General features: G+C 43.4%; 1 protein-coding gene across 1 annotated transcript in view; it reads left to right on the plus strand.

The window, feature by feature from the left end:
- Positions 1–12,178, plus strand: part of LOC144752821 (uncharacterized) — a 129,214-nt gene extending 117,036 nt beyond the window's left edge. The window contains exon 3 of the mRNA XM_078640669.1: positions 12,126–12,178. Within this exon, the coding sequence (XP_078496795.1) occupies positions 12,126–12,178 (53 nt within the window). The remainder of the gene's footprint in view (positions 1–12,125) is intronic.
- The last annotated feature ends 8,032 nt before the right edge of the window (positions 12,179–20,210 follow it).

A 20,210-nucleotide genomic window follows, 5' to 3' on the forward strand; every position in this document is an offset into this window, starting at 1 on the left:
TGTGTGTGGGGCTCTGTCTGTGTGTGTGTGTGGCGCTCTGCCTGTGTGTGTGTGTGGCGCTCTGTCTGTGTGTGTGTGGCACTCTGTCTGTGTGTGTGTGTGTAGCGCTCTGTCTGTGTGTAGCGCGTTGCGCTTTGTGTGTGTGTAGCGCGTAGCGCTCTGTGTGTAGCGCTCTGTGTGTGTGTAGCTCTGTGTGGATAGCTTTTTTGTCGGTGGCTCTATGTGTGGGTGGCTCTGTCTGTGTGAGAGTGGCTCTGTGTAGGTGGCTCTATATGAATGACTGTGTGGGTGGCTCTGTGTGTGTGTGGGTGGCTTTTTGTGTGTGGCTCTGTGTGGGCATAAATGCAATAGGTCATGCATTTGCGAGCGATTAAGCTATTGGCATTGTAAATGACAATGCCATTTATTTAACGATTAAGCTATTGGCAATGTAAATGACAATGCCATTTATTTATGATTAAAAAAAAAAGTCATGAGCAATGCCAATAGCTCTACCTTTAATAATGCCGAGACCATTGCATTGTAAATACTTGTTTTTAAACTGAACACAAGTATTGAGAAGACGGATTCAAGTCTCTCTCATTTTATCGAACACTTAAAAGCTGCATGGCTCTGGCTGTGGCTAGGGGCTGCTTGGAACCTGAATTTTATGTTCTTTGTGAATGATTTTTTTATCTAAGACAATGTCTACAGTCTACTATCATTCCACTTGTTAATACAAAAGGATTGCACTCGATGTATGAAGTTGCCTGTTTCTGCAGCCGGTCCTACAGATCTTTGTTAAATAACGATTGAGGCAACTTCTCACCCAGAACTTCATCCTAACTAATGAGCTGGAGTCTGTCAGCAGTAAATAAGAACCCTTAAAGGCAGGCTTTAAGTGGGCTGAGTCCTGCCGGTGCTCAGCACGGACATTTCTAAAATCAATCAACCAGGTGTTTTGTAAAGCCCAACTACTCACTCATGAGGGTCATAAGGCAGTGGGAGGGAGGGGCTGCTGATCCGTCGAAAGCACTGTGATTCAGTCGAAGAGCCAGGTCTTGAGCTCCTTCCTGAAATGAGGCAGTGACTGTGGCTGTCTGAAGTGGAGAGCTTTCCAGGTCTTTGCTTTGAGGTAGGAAAAGGATCTTCCTCCGGCCGTGGTCTTGCGGATTTGTGGGCAGTGGTTAAGGCTAATTAGGTGGAGCAGAGGTCTCTGGTGGGTGCATGGAATGTGAGGCAGTGTTTGAGGTTCGCAGGTCCCATGTCATGCAGGGGTTTGTAGGTGTTTGTGAGGAGCTTGAAGGTGATTCTCAGCAGGTGCTGAGAGCGGTCCCTATTGGACATTTGATTTTTGACATTACCGTCGGGGTCAAAAAATAAATCCCAACTCAGCCTCAGGGTGTAAAGAACATCTTAACTTTGTAGCAGTCTCATCGTCCACTGCCTTTGATATAACTTCAAAAATACTCGTTCTTTCACAGTCTCATCATTTCAGAACTGAAGCATTTTCAATATTCTATGCTACAAAGCCATAGTTGTTGCTTATTTAGCTTATGCAACTAACAACCATTGACAAAGCAATAGTTCTGGCTTGTAGGTGTAATGTTACTTGTTGTATTGTATATCTGGATGCAATGACAGAAGAACCAAAATACAATACAAAAGCACAAATTTTAGCTTACGTGCTTTTAAGCCATGCCCTTAATTACATCGAACATGCCCCTTTAGATTCCCCCACAGTTTATACATCCCACTTAAAGCCCTGCTTATAGCATCATATACACCTGAATTTAGTGCTAAAGAGCGGCACGGGCGGTATTTGTCCCCTTTTTAACACTTTCGTCTATAACAAGATGAGTGTAAATTCTGTTCGCTGCAGTTTTCTTCCTTCACTTAAAACACCACTCAGGATAACTCCTTGGATCTGCCCCTTAGTGAGTCATTGCCAATGAGAGAGCCAGGCTTAGCTGCAATCCCTATCCCTCTGCTACAAAGTGTAGCGCAGGTTCCCTAGAGACTCCCTAGCTTGTTTCTGCGTGTGCCTGTGCGTGTGTGTGTGTGTGCATAACCCACACTGAGGACCAGATCGGTCCTCGTAGTGTGGGTAAACCCAGACAAAACCAAACAAAAACTATCTTTGTGAGGATGTCTCTGTGTGCGTGAATGTGTATGTGTCGGTCTCTGTTTATGTGTGATGGAAGCTTGACCTGGTACTGGTCATGCAGTATCTGTTCTTTGTGTTAGGGATGCTCCAGAAAGCCTTTTCACTATACAAAAGTTAAAACAATGATGGTTTACAGCAGTAAGCATGTTTCGGGCAGAAGGCATATGTCTTCCAACTCACGTTTCCAACCCAGGAACATACCTGGAAAGATGTCCTCTCCCAGTGTCATCAATCCCACCTCGTGGGAGGCCTCTGAAAGAGCATGTCTCTCCTGCTTTCTTTGCGCACCATATCACTAGGGCCATGCCTCCCTTCCCTAATCCTTGCTGTCAGCTGGTAACATCAAGGGATCATCATGAGAGAGTCCTCTCTTGATAGGTTGGAAATTTCCAGCATAAGATCTCATGTCCACTCCTTCCTCTTTTTGTGTGTAATCCAAGGTCTCAGATGTTTCTCATCCTCTGCCTCTTCTCCTACCATTAAAATCTGCACCAGTTTGGACCCACTTCACTCTCTGGCATATCCAAACATTATAGAACATACTAGATAGGTATGTGGCGGCAAGCTACACTAAGATTGTACTTTATTCAAATAACTCATGTAAAATCCCCAATTATCCACCTGCAGCACCGCTTGCTTGTTGTACTATGTACATGGTAGTTCTAGATGCAGAGGTGGTGGTGTTTCACCAGAGGGTGCTGATATGCTACGCGGCCTCTCTGAGGAGTCTTAGACACGGGGGATAGAGCTGGGTTGTTTCGGTGGGATTTCCCTGGGCCTATTGACGTGTATTGAGGAGTATCTAAGGACTCTTTGGCACAAGCGGGTGTCTTTAGACAGTGGCATTTCACTGGGTGTGCTGACATGTAAGGTGACTTTTTAAGAACTCGTATACCCTTAGTGTAAAAGTTAGTTCCTTAGGTGGGAATGCCCAAGATGTACCAGCATGATATGAGGGCTTTGGGAGTGTCTCTTTAGAAAGTGGTGTTACCCCATAGTGTGCTGACATGCAACCGGAACTTTTTGAACCCACTCCATCATGCAGGATTGGGGTGACCACTTTAAGTGGCATGCCTACAGGTTGCATTTTATTGTTGCAGTCTTTTTGAGGACACAAGGCCGAGCCTTAAGATAGTGGTGTTTCCCCGGTGTGTGCTGATATGTCACACAGACTTTTTCAGGACTCCTAGGCATGGGGGCAATGTTTAGAGAGGAGAAGTTTTTTTGAGGACTGTTAGACACAGGCGGTTGTGTCTTTAGTTAGCAGGATTTTCCCAGAGTGCAGTGCTATGGGGACTTTTTGAGGGCTCTCAGGTATCAGAAAAAGGAGCTCCTTAGGGTCTCCTCTCATTTTCTTCTTCTTGCAGTTGGTGCAGATCTTCGTATTTTGAGGGATAACATTGTGTTTAAGTCTTTCTGGCGATGTAGTGGTTCACAGCTACACTGACCAATGGAATCATTGCCTTTAAGGCAGGGACACCTAGAGCCTCACTGGAGGAATTATCTATTTATGTTTCCCAGAGTTGACCAACAATTCCGTTTTTACTTTGCATAGTGAATGTGCTGGTCTTTCCATTCAGTAGAATGTGTAATTAAGAAGTCGCGTGACACAGCCTCATTACCGTCGATGTGATCAGCTATTAGAATTTTCCAGTTTGGAGCTCATGACCTTGAGCAAACATGATACTGACTTACAGGTTCCTCCTTCTTATGAAAGGGATCTGGTGGAGCCTAGGGCTAGAATTACGATTAGTAGCTTAGTGACAAAGTAACATTTAAGGAATAGACTGGTCTATACTACATAATCTATGGGGGCGGGTTTTTATTGATCAATTTTCCTACTGATCCAACAGTAAATCTTCAGGCTCTGAGCCAACCGAGATGTGGTGGTGATCCTGCCCAAAAAACTCATCTAGATTTTTTTTTGTTTTGAGAGAGCTGAGATCCTGATACGTCCCCAGTGCCATAAATATAATCTCTATATTTTAGAAAGCAAGGGGAGTTAGGTCCTGGGACTTGTAGTCAGTTGGACCATTTATAATTGAGAAAAGGGGACAAGTTACCGACTACACATTATTTTAAACCCACTATTAAAGGGAAAACAAACCAAGTGATACTCCTAGGTTGTTGGGGTATTTGTCATTCGTACCCTTTTAGTTTATTTTTTGAAATATAAACATCTCATCTGAAAAGGACACTTAACGTGTTCGCACAATTATCAATTTTTCTTCATATATACAAATATACAATACATTTAAACAATACAACACTTACATGTACAAACTTTCTTTAGAATATATACAAACTAGTATTTCTCAAAAAAGAGAAACTGATATTTCTCAAAAAAGGACAAGAGTCAAACTCACGACTCACAAAATGATTCAACTACAAATTTTTGAGAAATACTAGTTTGTATATATTCTAAAGAAAGTTTGTACATGTAAGTGTTGTATTGTTTAAATGTATTGTATATTTGTATATATGAAGAAAAATTGATAATTGTGCGAAAACGTTAAGTGTCCTTTTCAGATGAGATGTTTATATTTCAAAAAATAAACTAAAAGGGTACGAATGACAAATACCCCAACAACCTAGGAGTATCACTTGGTTTGTTTTCCCTTTAATAGTGGGTTTAAAATAATGTGTAGTCGGTAACTTGTCCCCTTTTCTCAATAAATATAATCTCGGCATAATATTCTTCTTGGATCTCATCATGCATTTTGGACACCGCCCAGAAAACAAATCTAACCTGTTCTGTAATCCAAGGGTTTTCAAAACAAATTAAAAGTAGAATAAGCATTGTGGTGAAATAATAGATTTATAGAACACAGCCACGTGCTTGCAGCTGTCAGTGCGGATCAACTTCCAAGACCAGAAGAACCAGCTGCCGCAGTGGAACTGAAGTATACAGACCGACAGGTTTGACTTGAATATCTTCTTTCTTCCCTGCAGCCCAGACACACCTACCTATCTGATTCAGAAAATAACCTTTTAATGCAGAGGGAAAATATGGGCCTGATTTAGAGTTTGAGGGAGTGGTAGTCCAATGTAAACGTGATGTATGTACTCTTGCCACTAAACCCTGGGTTTGCTACCCTGATTTAGAGGCTGCCATACTTTTAGCCTTCATCAAATGCGCCCCCATTCCTCCTTTAAAGCACAGCTTCCTCTGAGGCCGCTGGAAGATGGACATTACACTGTCCAGCCAGGTTGGACAGTGTTAATGTCTTTTTTCTTTCCGTAATTCCAGGAAATACCTGGCAGTAAGCGGTAGGAAAAGATATATATTTACCTCCATACTCTGAGTCATTCATTTTTTGTTTTTCAAAAACAAACACCCACTTAAGGAGTTTTTTTTTTTTTTAGATGCTACACGGTAGGTGGATGGATGTCAAAACTGACAGAGATGAGCGTTGGATTGAGTACCGCTCATCAAACCTTAAATCAGGCCCTCTGCCTCGTTCATCTCCCAGAATTCGTACCACCACTTGTGGAGGGAAATCTTTCTCGTTTCTTGCTCCGTCCCTTTGGAACAAACTGCCCTTATCTCTTCGCACCACTAGTGATCACACCTGTTTTCGTAAGAACTTAAAGACATGGCTGTTTGACATCTAATGCACCAAATCAAGTTAATCTCAGAGTCATTTATTTTATTTATTTATTTTCTGACATTTGTAAAAGCGCGAACGAATACCCGTAGGCGTCTCGGCGCTAGACTGCATTGATGTCCCTCCTCAGGGAAAAAGTCGCTGACAGAGTGCTGTATTATTGGTTGAGAAGCCACGTCTTCAACTTTTTCCGAAACTGTAACAGAGAGGGGCAGGTTTTTATGTGGTATGGCAGAGTATTCCAGATTTTGGGGGCCGCAGCTAGAAACCGGCGGTCGCCCCAAGAAACTGTTTTGCTGCGTGGGACCACCAATTGGTTGAGTGAGGTCGATCTGAGCTTTCTGGCCGGATTGTAAGGTATTAGTTGGTTTTTAAGAAAGCGAGGACCTTGACCCTGCATCACTTTATAGACTATACACAGGGATTTGAATTTTATCCTGTTTAGGATAGTCAACCAATGGTAGGTTTTCAAGGTATCTGAAATAGGTACAAATTTAGGTTTTTTAGCTAATAGACGTGCGGCCGCGTTTTGTACTGTCTGCAATTTTTTGGTGACTCTGGTTTGTGCATTGAGGAAGAGTCCGTTGCAATAATCCAAGGATGTTAAAACCAATGAGGTGACCAGGGTTTTGGCGGCCGTATCCGGTAGAAAAGGGATGATTTTTCTTATCATCCTAAGTTTAAAAGGGCCGTTGATGCCACCTTATTGGCGTGTGCCATAAAGTTGAGCTTGTCGTCGAAAGTAACTCCCAAATTTCTGACCTCCGTGGTGGGTGAAGGTGGAATGCCAAAGGCCGATGGCCACCATGCTGCAGGCCAGGCCGGTGTGAGAGTACCAAAGACGACCACCTCTGTTTTATCAGAGTTAAGCTTCAGGCAGTTTCCCGCCATCCACTCACCGATAGCAGTCATTCCCTTTTGGAACCGTTCTGCCACCTCCTGCCCATCATCCCTGATGGCCAACACCAGTTGTGTGTCGTCTGCGTATGAGGTTAGGCTCATCCCATGTGCTTTGATGACACTAGCAAGGTCCGACACATATATATTAAATAGTGTCGGACTTAGGGATGAGCCTTGAGGAACCCCACACGGTAGGGACACATTGGCTGATTGAAATGGGTCTAAAGTAACCGCCTGAGTTCTGTTGGCCAAGAAGGAGGCGAGCAGGTCTCTCGCAGAAGACTGAATGCCCATCTTTCCGACACGGTCGATTGGGGTCTTATGGTCGACCGTGTCGAATGCGGCCGAGAGATCCAATAGTACCAGCAGCGCTGTTCCTCCTTGGTCACGGATGAGTCTGATATCATCCGCCGCTTTGATTAGTGCGGTTTCCGTGCCATGGTTTTTACGGAAACCAAACTGAGTGTCATCAAGGAGGTTATTTCTTTCAATGTAATCCGCTAGCTGCTGATTCATGGCCTTTTCTATTACCTTTGCCAAGAAAGGGAGGTTAGCTATAGGCCTGTAATTTTTCAGTTCCTGTTTATCGAGATATGGTTTTTTGAGCAGGGGTTTAATCAGTGTATTTTTCAATGGGTCCGGGTAGACCCCTGAACTCAATATTGTGTTACAGACCTGGGTGACGACTGGGATAATGGTATCTGATAGCCTGCTTAGCACCGAAGTAGGACAGGGGTCCAGGGGCGATCCTGATTTGATAGATCGCACTATGATCTTAGTTTGATCTATCGTTAAGGGTTTAAAACTTGTCATAGGGTCTTCCAAGTTGATCGGTGGGGGATTAAAAATACTACTAGTATTCGATTTTGAGGAGAAAGTTTAATATATGTTGTTGACTTTCGAGAAGAAGAACTCAGACAAGGCATCGCAGAATGGTTGCGATGGAGGTGGATTTAGGTCTGGTGTATTACCAGATAGGGTTTTTGCAATATTGTATAATTGCTTACTGGAATTTTTAGCATTTTCTATGTGTAGCGAAAAGAAATTCTTTTTTGCTGCAATTATCATGGTTTTATATATGGCGAGAGCTTCTTTGTATTTGATCTTATTTTCGCTATCGTAAGTTCGACGCCAGTGCCTTTCCCTATTCCTGGTTAATTGTTTTTGAGTTTTTAATTCTCCTGTATACCACTTAGCTGTAGGCGTTCTCCTATTTTTTGAGAGAGATTTAGTAGGTACCGATTGGGTCATAGCCTTGTCCAACCATTCATGGTATTGAGGAGTCGCAATGTCAGAGTTGTTAGAAAGGTCAGGGCTGGAGTTGGTCAGAAGAGTGGTAAGCTCTTCATAGTTTATATCCTTCCAAGCTTTGAACGTTCCTGGTTTCGGGTGGGAGGACGTCGTTCTTGGTGGTGAATTTATAGTGAGGCTACACAATATAGCCGCATGGTCTGTCCATGTCATGGGAAGAATATCAGTTACATTTAATTCCTTAACATTGGTAAATATACCGTCCAGCGTATGTCCTGCCTGGTGGGTGGGAGCTTTAACCAATTGCCTAAGGCCAACAGTTTCTAGGTCTGATATTAGGGCGGTGGTATCTTTATCATTAGTTTGTTCCAAATGGAAATTAAAATCGCCCATGATTGTGCTGGACTCGTCAGTGGCTATAGATTCTATTATGGTACTTAGATTAGTGAGGAACGCTGCTCTAGTCCTAGGAGGTCGATAAAGTAGCACTCCCTTAAAACTGAAGAGAGGTGTAAGTTTTATATTAAACAGGGTTGCTTCGCATGATGTATCAGGGATAGGTGATATGCGGACCTCAAATTGGTCTCTGGCTATGATGGCCAGACCTCCCCCTCTCTTCCCAGCCCTGTCCTGCCGGTAGGCGTTGTAACCCGGTGGGACTGCCGTAACAAAGTCAGGGGCAGATGCCTCATCACTCCATGTTTCAGTAATGTATAAAAGATCTAAATTATGGTCGGTGATGAGGTCTGCTATCTCTTGGCAATGTTTGCCAAGGGATCGTGCATTAATAAGGGCCATAGCAATTTGCTTTGTGCAACAGTCTTTAGATTTTTTGGTAGGACTAGTCTCGTTATGTAAGGGAATTAAGGCGTTACAATGGGAGCATTTTAAGTTGGTGTCCAGAGTAGTACACCACAGATCATGTTTTGTACAGTGGGGGTTGTGAGTTGGACGAAGCTCCAGTAAAGTACTACGGTCATATGGAAGGGTACAGATAGGGGTTGTGGCCCTGGGCCCGGTCCCGGCGCGGACGGGCGCAGACGGGCTTGCCTTTGGCGCGCCTTTGGCGCGCCGCCGGCGCGCCCGCTGCGCGGTCGGAAATGCATCTCCTTATATCCGGTGTGAGGAGGGTGGGAAGCGTCCAGCGTCTGCAGCGCTACCCCTCCCTCACCCAAGATGGCCGACCCCTTCTCTCCCGGCGCCACAGGTGAGAATGCGCTCTGGGAGTGGTTCGAGGGGTCAGGGGCCCGTGCAGTGGTTCTTGATCAACTTTACTGCCAAGCGAGGTAATTTAAAAGGTTTTAAACACAAGTGCGGCAAATTTTAAAATCATTAGACCAACACATTAAAATTCCAATTCAAAGTGCACAGTGCAAAATACAATTTATCAGCACACAGCGCCCCCGGCTTCCGCCTCAGGGGAAAGACATCGGTTGAGTCAGCGAGGCTGCGCTGCTCACCAGTTTAAATACTTATGGGAGGGCGGGAAGCGTCCAGCGTCTGCAGCGCTACCCCTCCCTCACCCAAGATGGCCGACCCCTTCTCTCCCGGCGCCACAGGTGAGAATGCGCTCTGGGAGTGGTTCGAGGGGTCAGGGGCCCGTGCAGTGGTTCTTGATCAACTTTACTGCCAAGCGAGGTAATTTAAAAGGTTTTAAACACAAGTGCGGCAAATTTTAAAATCATTAGACCAACACATTAAAATTCCAATTCAAAGTGCACAGTGCAAAATACAATTTATCAGCACACAGCGCCCCCGGCTTCCGCCTCAGGGGAAAGACATCGGTTGAGTCATCCACCAGCGCCATGAGACTTTCGAGTGGTATGCGCACTTAATAAATATTCTATGATTTTATTTGATTACTGCACCAGACGCAATGACGGCATTACGAGCATACAGAGCTTGGCTATAATGAAAAAGACAAGACTGGACTTCATCACTGGAATTGCAATGTGTTTGAATGATTCAGTGCCTTGTGAGACTTAGTGCGGGGAGGCTTATATTAAAGTCTACTGAATAAAAAGAGCTAACTGAGGTTTACATCACAACTACTGTCAGATGGGATAAGGAGACTCAGGGCCTGATTTAGATGTTGGTGGACCAGGTCCAGCCGGCACTTTTTCAACAGTCTTCCTGACCACCAATTTACCAGTCCGCCCGCTGTATTAAGATGTTGGCAGGTGTATGGGCGAAAGACCGCCACAGTCCCGCTGCCTCCCCAGGAATCTTCGCCCATTTTGACGGCACCATAGGCATAAGTGGCTGGTGGAGTGGCTCCAGCCAAGAATCCTGCAGAGCTGATTACAAAGTGCCTTTGCATCGAGTCAACAGTGGCGGGAACCCCTCCTACTCTGAGTTGGCAGAATCGAAGGAAATGAGGTAAAAACTAAATATTTTTCCTGCTTCCATCTTCTACCCCATCATCCAGGTCCCTCATTGGCTGCTCCTACTCCACCACAACGCCAAATGACTTCATTGTCACCAAGATCTAAGGTAATCTACTTGTACAATTGTCCTACCATCTATTTATATGTATATATATATATATATACATTTTGTGTTGACAATTTCTTTCAGCCTTGTGTATTTCTGCATTGCTCTTACATTCAATATTTTTTCTTAGGTGTAATTCAGTAGTGTTCCTTTTCCTACTTATCAAGGACAAGTGAACACACCTGTATTGACACTTAAAATATATTTGTTGCTGTTGTGCTTGGGGGTGTTGTGCTAGTGGTGCCTGTGGGTGGGCATTCAATAGTGTGTATATGTTGTGTGAATGGCAGGCAATATGTAACACAAATGGATTTAACACATTGCCTGCATATGTTTTTCATGCAAACATGACACATATGTGTATTGATACATCAATATGTTGTACTTACCAGCCCCCACTCCACCGGGAAATCACTTTCTCAGCAAACCGCCGCTAGGACAGTGCTAGCACACCTGGAACATTTTAATTGTCTTGACTGACACTCGCCAGCCTGATGGAGACAGAATACTATAAGGCAGCATAGAAGACCGCCGCCGCAGTCTAGTATCTGTTGCCGCAACATCTAAATATGGAGAGTGGACCGCCGTCAGCTTGACGAAGTACTTGGGACCGCTGCAGCGGCAGGACAAAGGTAACCCACCAAGATCTAAATCAGGCTCGTATTCTACCGAGGGGCTTCAATCAGGAAGAGAAGAGGGCAACAATGCGATGATCATGCCACTACTGTTTGAACATGCAAGCAATCCCTCCCTCATTTGATTCTGATCTTCTCAAAGTGTGACAACTTAAGTAAAACATGCATTGATAAAGTAAATAGGTCTTTACAGTGACACTGGTGGCTGACCTATTGGCTTTGAACAGCGGCTAAGTTGTAATTTGCTTTGTTAAAAAACAAATCAAAATGCATTCCTAGGCATTTGCGGTGTGTGCATACATGTGTGCACATTTATGGCAGTAAATGTTAACAAACCCCATGCCAGGATAGCCACCATGTCCATCTGCTCTGTGGCCATCTTAGAATGTGAATTATTAATATTAAAGCAATATACATTCCAAGACGTTTGCAGTGAGTGGGTGCAAGCATGCACACACACAGGTGGCCATCATAGAATAGTTTTCAATAAAATGTCAGCAGACGGCATTGGAAGCGAGGATGCAGAATGGGACAAGCAGGCACAGGAGAGCATTTCTACACAATAAGGGGAAGGAAAGAAAGACAGAAACAATGGAGCCAACATTGAGGGAAAGAAAATAGTCCCTCATCGTCCGCAGTGGAAAGATACAACAAAACATAGTGACACCAATATGCTACTAGGACGGGAAAAACGTAGAAACAGGAAGAGTTGCCATCAAATCAGGGACAGGGCACTGAAATAAAGCCATCGACTCATGAGCAAGGGGTAAACCCAAAGCCTATTCTAAGTTTGCTTTCAATACAATAGGTCTGTTTGCTAAAAGATATCTAAAGCCCTTATAGGCAAGACCTAATTAGTCTGAAATATCTATTGAGAGATGGAAATAAGATGCGCCATTGAAATGATGTTCTGCATGGGTTGTATGTTACTACATTATTTGACACTGCCTCAACATACCAATATTAAGCTTCCACTGCATCAACTTTCATTACATTGTCTCAGGGGGAGATACCTGCCCCCTTATTTTTTCTTTATTTGTTACCCGTAGCCTATTTTTAATTGACTATTACCCTTAACCTTTTTTATATCAGCTACCTTGGACGATGTAATGAAAAGTGATGCAGTGGAGGTGATGCAGTGGTAGGGTGATGGAGTTGTAGAGTGATGAAGTAGTGGTGGTGTAGTGGAGGTGATGCAGTGGTAGTGTGATGCAGTGGTGCTGATGCAGTGGTGCTGATGCATTGGAGGTGTCCTGCTATATGCTCAGCGACCAACATGAGAGCAGTGACGGTAGCAAATTATCTGAGATAGCTGTGGAAGCCGAGGCCTGGAGAAGTTGGGGAATAGAGATGCTAAATATTGAACAAAGCAGAACCATAATTGATGCACAGAATGAGGATATGGAAAGAAGGACAGATTAATAGTGATAAAAGAGGGGCTGGATTGATAGGAGGGCTCATGGGTCTCACTAGTGAGAACAGGAAGGGGAAGGTGAAGAAGAAGCTTATAAGACTAACATTGTTCACATCATCGCCCGAAAGGTCCCCATACGCTCTATCTATTTTTAGGACCCCCTCCCTCGTATCTCCCAGCACCCAATCAGCGCCAGGAAACTCATGGTGTCAGAGCGCTATAGAAATTCCCCTTAAGATAAGATAAGATGAGAATTACTTAATGTTTTTTTTTTAAATGTATGGGCCGAAACCATTGTAATCCAGTATGACCCGAACAGATGTCTATCTACATTGTGCATGATTTTTATTTGTCTTTTTCATTTAAGTTCAATTAAAGTTTGTAACAATTTTATGTATGTAGTCCCAATAAATACTACTGAATGGGTACTTAAGGTGATTGCTAATACCTATACAAAGACTGGATTACAGGGCAACACATCTCAGATTGCAAAAGCTAGTGCAATGTATATAATGAGTCCTTACATACATTGCACTAGCTTTTGCAATCACAGATGGAGTGTGGGTACTGTTTAGCTATATATTATTTTATGTTTTGTATATGGCAAAATGTTGGCTTAAGGATATTATAAAGATTTGTATGAGAACCTTATAATATGTGTTTTTAGACCCCAGGAGATGAATTGATTTGCCCAGAATCACAGAATGTTGAGCCAAGGCCAAGATTCGAACGTGGTTCCTCAGTTCCAAAGTCGCCAGCTCTAGCCACTAGACTGCTAATACCTTTACTATGAGCTATCTATTTGGTGGCAAATTGCACAAGTATAGTGGAGCCAGTTCACATTCTCTCTGTGATGGGTATAGGAGCGCTGTGAAACCTTACAATAAATAGTTGGAGAAATGTACCAATAGCAGCTTAAACTTTATTTTACATCAGCATTCAAAGAATAGTAAAAATAACAGATTCACGTATGTAAGAGACAAATGTTCTATTGTTTTTTCTAAAATTTACTGAAGAAGGTTTAACTGCTGACAGCTATAGATTTCTTGTGTTGTTATGATTATTCAAACAGGAAAACTGTGCTCACACACCCTAAGATAGCCATAATTCTGATGAAAGTAAGATGGTTTTGTAATTATGAATTAGGTACCTTATAGTACTTAATGGTAGTCCACATCTTCTTCAAGTACCTCCACCCCTGTAATAGCAAGAGAGATCCCGTCTGGGCATTCTTAATGTGGTAATGGGTTTCAACAGACCTACATACTCTGCAAAAACTCTCGATACCTTAGAATAGAAGTTGGCACGGAAACTGGAAATGCAAAAGACACGTTTATTAAGACGCAAAACACACAGGAGCAGACCAGGTCAGGAAATGGTGTGTAACTACCACAGCTACTGTGAAGCAGAATAGGTGGATGCGTTGAACAAGTTGTTGAAAACAGCGACTGTTAATAACAGAAGACTACAACAATTTCCATCAGACCCCCCTCGTGGTGGAGTTTTACATCACGTGGAAATTGCTGATCATACCATACCGAATCCGACCGTAAAGTGCCGGTACGGACAAGATGTCAAGAGTCTCCTAATAACGTACATCCTAAAGTGGTATGAATTCTAAAAAATGCAGTGCTTATGTGATGATAGTGAATAAAAATGGCTACTCAGACCCCAGGCAGCGTTTGGACAGGAGGCTAAGTGTCAATGTTTAAAAACACGCCAGGTACTAGAGTTAACCTATGGCGCTGTGCAGTACGGTCGACATGTTTCAGCCTGATGGACATTTAGCCCGGCTTTCTTCAGGACTTAAGTGTCCACTGAGAGGGAAGATATGCGTCTTCTTCCCAGCTTTGTGTGGGTGATGACCTCACCTCACCCGGCGACCGCTCGGGAGTGCGAGGCCCCGCTCTGTCCGTCGGTGCCCTGAATCCGGTAACGAGCGGAGGTGGAGGTCCCACACAAAGCTGGGAAGAAGACGCATATCTTCCCTCTCAGTGGACACTTAAGTATCTAAGTTCATGATATAGATGTAACTCTCTAGTAGTACAATCTTGTTACTTGTTATGCAATATATAGCATGTGCCTGCAGTAGCTAATTTAATCCAAGGTCCTGAAGAAAGCCGGGCTAAATGTCCATCAGGCTGAAACATGTCCACCGTACTGCACAGCGCCATAGGTTAACTCTAGTACCTGGCGTGTTTTTATACATTGACACTTAGCCTCCTGTCCAAACGCTGCCTGGGGTCTGAGTAGCCATTTTTATTCACTATCATCACATAAGCACTGCATTTTTTAGAATTCATACCACTTTAGGATGTACGTTATTAGGAGACTCTTGACATCTTGTCCGTACCGGCACTTTACGGTCGGATTCGGTATGGTATGATCAGCAATTTCCACTTGATGTAAAACTCCACCACGAGGGGGGTCTGATGGAAATTGTTGTAGCCTTCTGTTATTAACAGTCGCTGTTTTCAACAACTTGTTCAACGCATCCACCTATTCTGCTTCACAGTAGCTGTGGTAGTTACACACCATTTCCTGACCTGGTCTGCTCCTGTGTGTTTTGCATATTGATATAGGGGAGTTAGCAGACAGGTCATAAAATATTCCCCTAGACCCTCCACACATCTGTTTTGAATCTTGTTACGTTTATTAAGACCCCATGGGGTGGTGGTACAATCCTACAGCACCCTTCGGCAATGCAAGGAGTATCACACCGAACATTGAATACGTAGCTTCTTTTATACAGTTTACAGGAATTTGAAAAATAGGCGGTACACACTTTACACAATTTTAGGTACATATAAGGGCATTTTTGGAACACAGCCAACTTGTGGGAGGAGTTTAGTACCACTGGTCTGTTCGGAGAACATTCCTATGCAGTGACCGATCATTAACTTTGAAAGCTTGAATACGCATGTGCAGGCTTGACCATTACTAAAAATAGCCGGTTGCTGGGCAAACCAAATGGTCATCGGGATAGAGAAAGGACAAAAGGGCCTGCTGACCACAAGGCAGCGTATTCACTCAAAATGGAAGCCAGGAATACAAAATGGCCCCCGGAATATAGTCACGCTAACAGTGAAAAGTTTGTGTAGCTGAAGCAAATGCTAACCCAATCGCTGTCAAACTACGACAGACGGCCCTTTTAGCATTTAGCTGAAGCTACCTCATATCTAAAGTAATCAGGGTGCTCCTCATCAATATTAATTAGCATTATGTTCGTTATTTCGTTGCTGATCATTTGCTCATTTTTGGCAATAGCTCGTTTGGACGGAATGCAAACAGTGATACATACGGAGCATAGTGTAGGGCCACATTGGATACATAGGCAAAGGAAGAAGAGTATTCCAATAAAAATACAAAGAATAGTCAATAGTTTCCAACCCCAGGCACTAAGCAAAGTCCAGAACCAATTTGAAAATGTCCATGCACCATTTTCGGGGTGGATTTCAGCAGCGATCTTGTGTAATTTAGAGATAGCATCATATACAGAAGGCGAGTTATCAGGAACATACACACAACAACTACTACCAATGATGCGACAGGCACCCCCACGATCAGCTAATACTACATCTAGAACCATTCGGTTCTGAAGCGTCACAATTCTGGTAATTTGAAGCTCCACAGTTAAGTTCCCTAAAGCGGAGGCAGTTTGATTGGCAACAGCTTCCACAACACGTGTTAGCCGTCTTATTTTTCTACTGTTTAGGGCTGCACCTACAAATGAAAACAGGCCTAAATTGAAGTCAACATATTGCTGCAGAGCAGTATATGTTTGGTCGACATTTTCGATATCTAATGTCCTTTTAACTCTATTCAATATAAAATCGTGGTATAGCACAAAATCATTATGGTACATTGGCGGGGCGATAAACACAGAGGGTAATACAAAAGATATGTAGCAGGTTCCTAACCACCCAATCGGAAGGCAGTGGTAGCCCTTATTCCCACAAATAAAATAAGTGTTACGTGATGCTACAAAAGCATTATTATTTGGTGTGTCAAATGCTAGAGTAGTAGTACATGCACTTTTCCCTACCGGAATAGTACCTTTATTTCTTACACAAAAATCAGCTTTTGCTTCAATAACTGTAATCACAAATAAATTGGACATATTCACAGTTCTTTGATTAGTAAAAATACGGGGTGAAGATACATTGTCCAGTCGATATTCTTCCCACCCTTCTGCTTGTGGGTAACCATCTTTATCATTATGACAAATTTTATTAAGTCGGAAAAGAAGTCCACCTTTTGTTGGCCATCTCAAGGTGAAGTGGAGAGTGTACCAGGCATTGCAGGAACCATTATGAGAACATGGAAGAGGAATAAGTGGAGTTCCTCCTTTCTTTTGATGTCCAGGCAACATTCCACATACCCAACAGTTTGTAGTATTCGTCATATTGTGGGTGTGGTGTAGAATTTGGATGAAACTGTTATTCAAATAAGTTTGCCTATGTCTTTCTTCATGATAAGGCAAGGTAAAATGAAAATGCTCAGATGGAACTGGAGTGGTAGGCAGCAAATATTTTCTCGCCGGGGCCATTCGTTCTACGACCCAAGCTATTATTGCTATTACCACTATTATGGAAACAAAAATCACAGCACCAAGAATTTTCTTATTTCTCATCGTATTAGGCGCCATAGTCTCAAAACAAAATAATCAAAATAAAGCTAAAATGAGTGCTGAGCCCCGAGGTAGCCACTGGTTTCTTCTTGGCAGAACTGATCCTCCCCCCTTGATATTCTCAGCTTCCGTTTTCACAAACCTCAGGGCGGTAACTCAACCAGTCTCGCACAAAACAACTGCCTTTCTCGATCGCAGATTGTACTTCGCTGCACCAAAAACAGTGTGGTCTGGGAAGGCTTCCTCAGATTCGCTGAGCGTAGTGGCTGGGCTCTTCTCTACATCCAAAATATCCCGATAATCAGACAGCACAGCAGGGTTCACCACATCCGGAGAGACACGGCGACAATGAGTGGAATTCACCCACCGCTTCCTATTCAGGACCACGCCATCTTGGCTCTAGGCTACTGGACCTCTCAAATGCTCGGACCATCACGTGGTCCCCAGGTCGGAGATCATGAGCCTCTCCGGTGGAGTTATCTGGGAGCGCTTCACAAACCTGTTGATGAATAGAAAGCAAATCATTTGTTAATCGTGCCAAATAATCATTCATCATTATACAAGGCACATCATGTACTAAGCGAGGCTTAGGAACTCTCCAAATATTCATGGGCCTTCCAAACACCACTTCATAGGGTGTGAGGCCAGATCGGGAGTGTGGTACTGATCTAATAGATAGTAATGCTAAGGGCAAGGCATCCGGCCATTTCAAAGACGTGGATGCCACGATCTTTGCTAGGTTCAGCTTCAAAGTAGCATTGTATCTCTCCACCAAACCTGCTGACTGCGGATGGAACACAGCATGGAATTTTTGTTTTATCCCCAATCCTTTCAGGACATACTCCACGATCTTCCCGACAAAATGGGGACCGTTGTCGCTCCACAAAAATTTAATAAACACCAAATCTCGGGAAGTACTCCTTGAGTAACACCTTAGCTGTTGTCAACGCTGTATTGTCCTTCGTGGGGTAGGCCTCTATCCATTTACTGAAGGCACACACCACCACTAAGACATACCTAAGATTGTTACAGCGTTCAAGCTGGATGTAATCCATCTGTAGTACATCAAATGGTGCAGTCGGTGGAGCGAACCCTCCTTTAGGAGTATAAGTCCCTTCGGCAGGATTGTACTGTAAGCATATCAAGCAGGTCTGCACTACTCTCTTAGCCGTGCTGGCAATCTCAGGATGCTCCCAAACTCGTGTACGCAATTTGGTAATTGCAAGAGCTCCAACATGTGCCAGCCCATGTGTCATTTGAACCATTGCTTGCAGATAGGCGGCAGGCAATTTCCATCTTTGCATATCTTTGCTACGCCAACAGCCCTCATCATCCAACACTCCCTCTGTTGCCCAACTTGCAAGTTCTGCTTCAGAAGCTGATTTCTGTATGTCTAATATTTCCTCTCTGGCATCATGCCATCGCTCAGCCTGTGATTTCACCACATACATGGGAGAGACATTCTTTAACATTGCAGTCTCTCGCGCTATACGGTCTGCAAAGGCATTTCCTTGTCCTATTTTATCTGTCACCTTTTTATGTGCACTGCATTTGACTATTGCTACTTTCTTTGAACATAATAGTGCATTCAGGAGATCGTGTACTAACTCTCCATGCATGATTTGCACCCCATGCGAAGTCAGAAACCCTCGTTCCTTCCAGAGTAGGCCAAAATCATGCGCTACTCCGAAAGCATAACGACTATCAGTGTAAATATTCACACATAATCCAGCACTTAGCGCACATGCTTTCGTTAGAGCTATCAGTTCAGCTGCTTGGGCCGATTTTTGTGGTATACGAGCTGTCTCTACCACTGTCTTAAGTGTCGTAATTGCATAGGCTGCGGAGGTCGTAGCATCTGGCAACTTTAAACACGATCCATCAACCCACAGTTCCCCATCTACATCTGGAAGTGGCGTATCCTGTAAGTCAATACGGCCCTTAGTTTGTTCTTCAGTCAGAAAAACACAGTCATGTTGTTCTTCCTTTTGGGACTCAGAAACAGGATTTATTTATTTATTTATTTTGAAAGTTTTATATAGCGCGAACAAGATCTTTGCAGATATCAGAGCGCTTTACAAGGGAATGGGGGTAAAAAATACAAAGTAATAAAGCGTATATACAGAGTAATATATGAGGTAGTTAGGTACAAGGTGCTAGTTACATAGGTGGGATAAAGGACATGAGGTAGATAACAGGTGAGGTAGTGTCGGTACACAGTGTATAGACAGACAATTGCGTCAATAGTATAAAGTGCAATAATAAGGAGCATATACCTGCTTAAACGTGTTTAGAATATTTAGAGTTTAAAGGAGGGTACAGTTGAGGTAGGTGTGAGCAGGGTGTATAGTCCCACAGGTGCGAGAGTAGTAAGGAACGTTGAGATGGAGAGGGTAAAGTGTGCAAAGTCAACCAGGTGCGTCAATAATATAACAATATAACAGTATACATAATCAACCAGGTGCATCAAACATTATAACAAAATACAAAGAGTGAGCGTATACAGTTAGGTTGAGGTAGGTGTGAGCAGGGTGTATAGACCCACAGGTGCGAGAGTAGTAAGGAACGTTGAGATGGAGAGGGTAAAGTGTGCCAAGTCAACCAGGTGCGTCAATAATATAACAATATACATAATCAACCATGTGCATCAAACATTATAACAAAATACAAAGAATGAGCGTATACCGTTAAGTAATTCGAAAACACGGGTGGCACAGTAGAGGACTTGCAAGGCAGATGCATGAGTGATACGGAGCAATAGATCATGTGTATTTTGCCATGAGGATCGCTTTAACTTCCCTCTTAAAGATTGTTTCGGAGGAGATGAGCCTTGTTTCCGGAGGGAGTGAGTTCCAGATCCTGGGTGCCATTCCTGAAAAGGAGCGTTTATAAGTTTTTTCCTTCCGAAATCTTCGAGGTTTCAGCAAAAGATTGTTTGTGCCTCTAGTAGTTCGGGAGCCACCCGAAATTGTCAGCTTTTGAGTGAGATAGGCGGGTGAATTCCGGTGCACAGCCTTGTGTGTCATGCAAGCGATTTTCAGTTGTATTCTGGCTTCAAAAGGTAGCCATTTCAGTGATTTAAAGTCCGGGGAGATGTGAGAGTGTTTTTTTGAGCCAGTGACGAGTCTCGCTG

The sequence above is a fragment of the Lissotriton helveticus genome, chromosome 5_1 (genome assembly GCF_964261635.1).
Source record: "Lissotriton helveticus chromosome 5_1, aLisHel1.1, whole genome shotgun sequence".
Classification (NCBI taxonomy): Eukaryota; Metazoa; Chordata; class Amphibia; order Caudata; family Salamandridae; genus Lissotriton; species Lissotriton helveticus.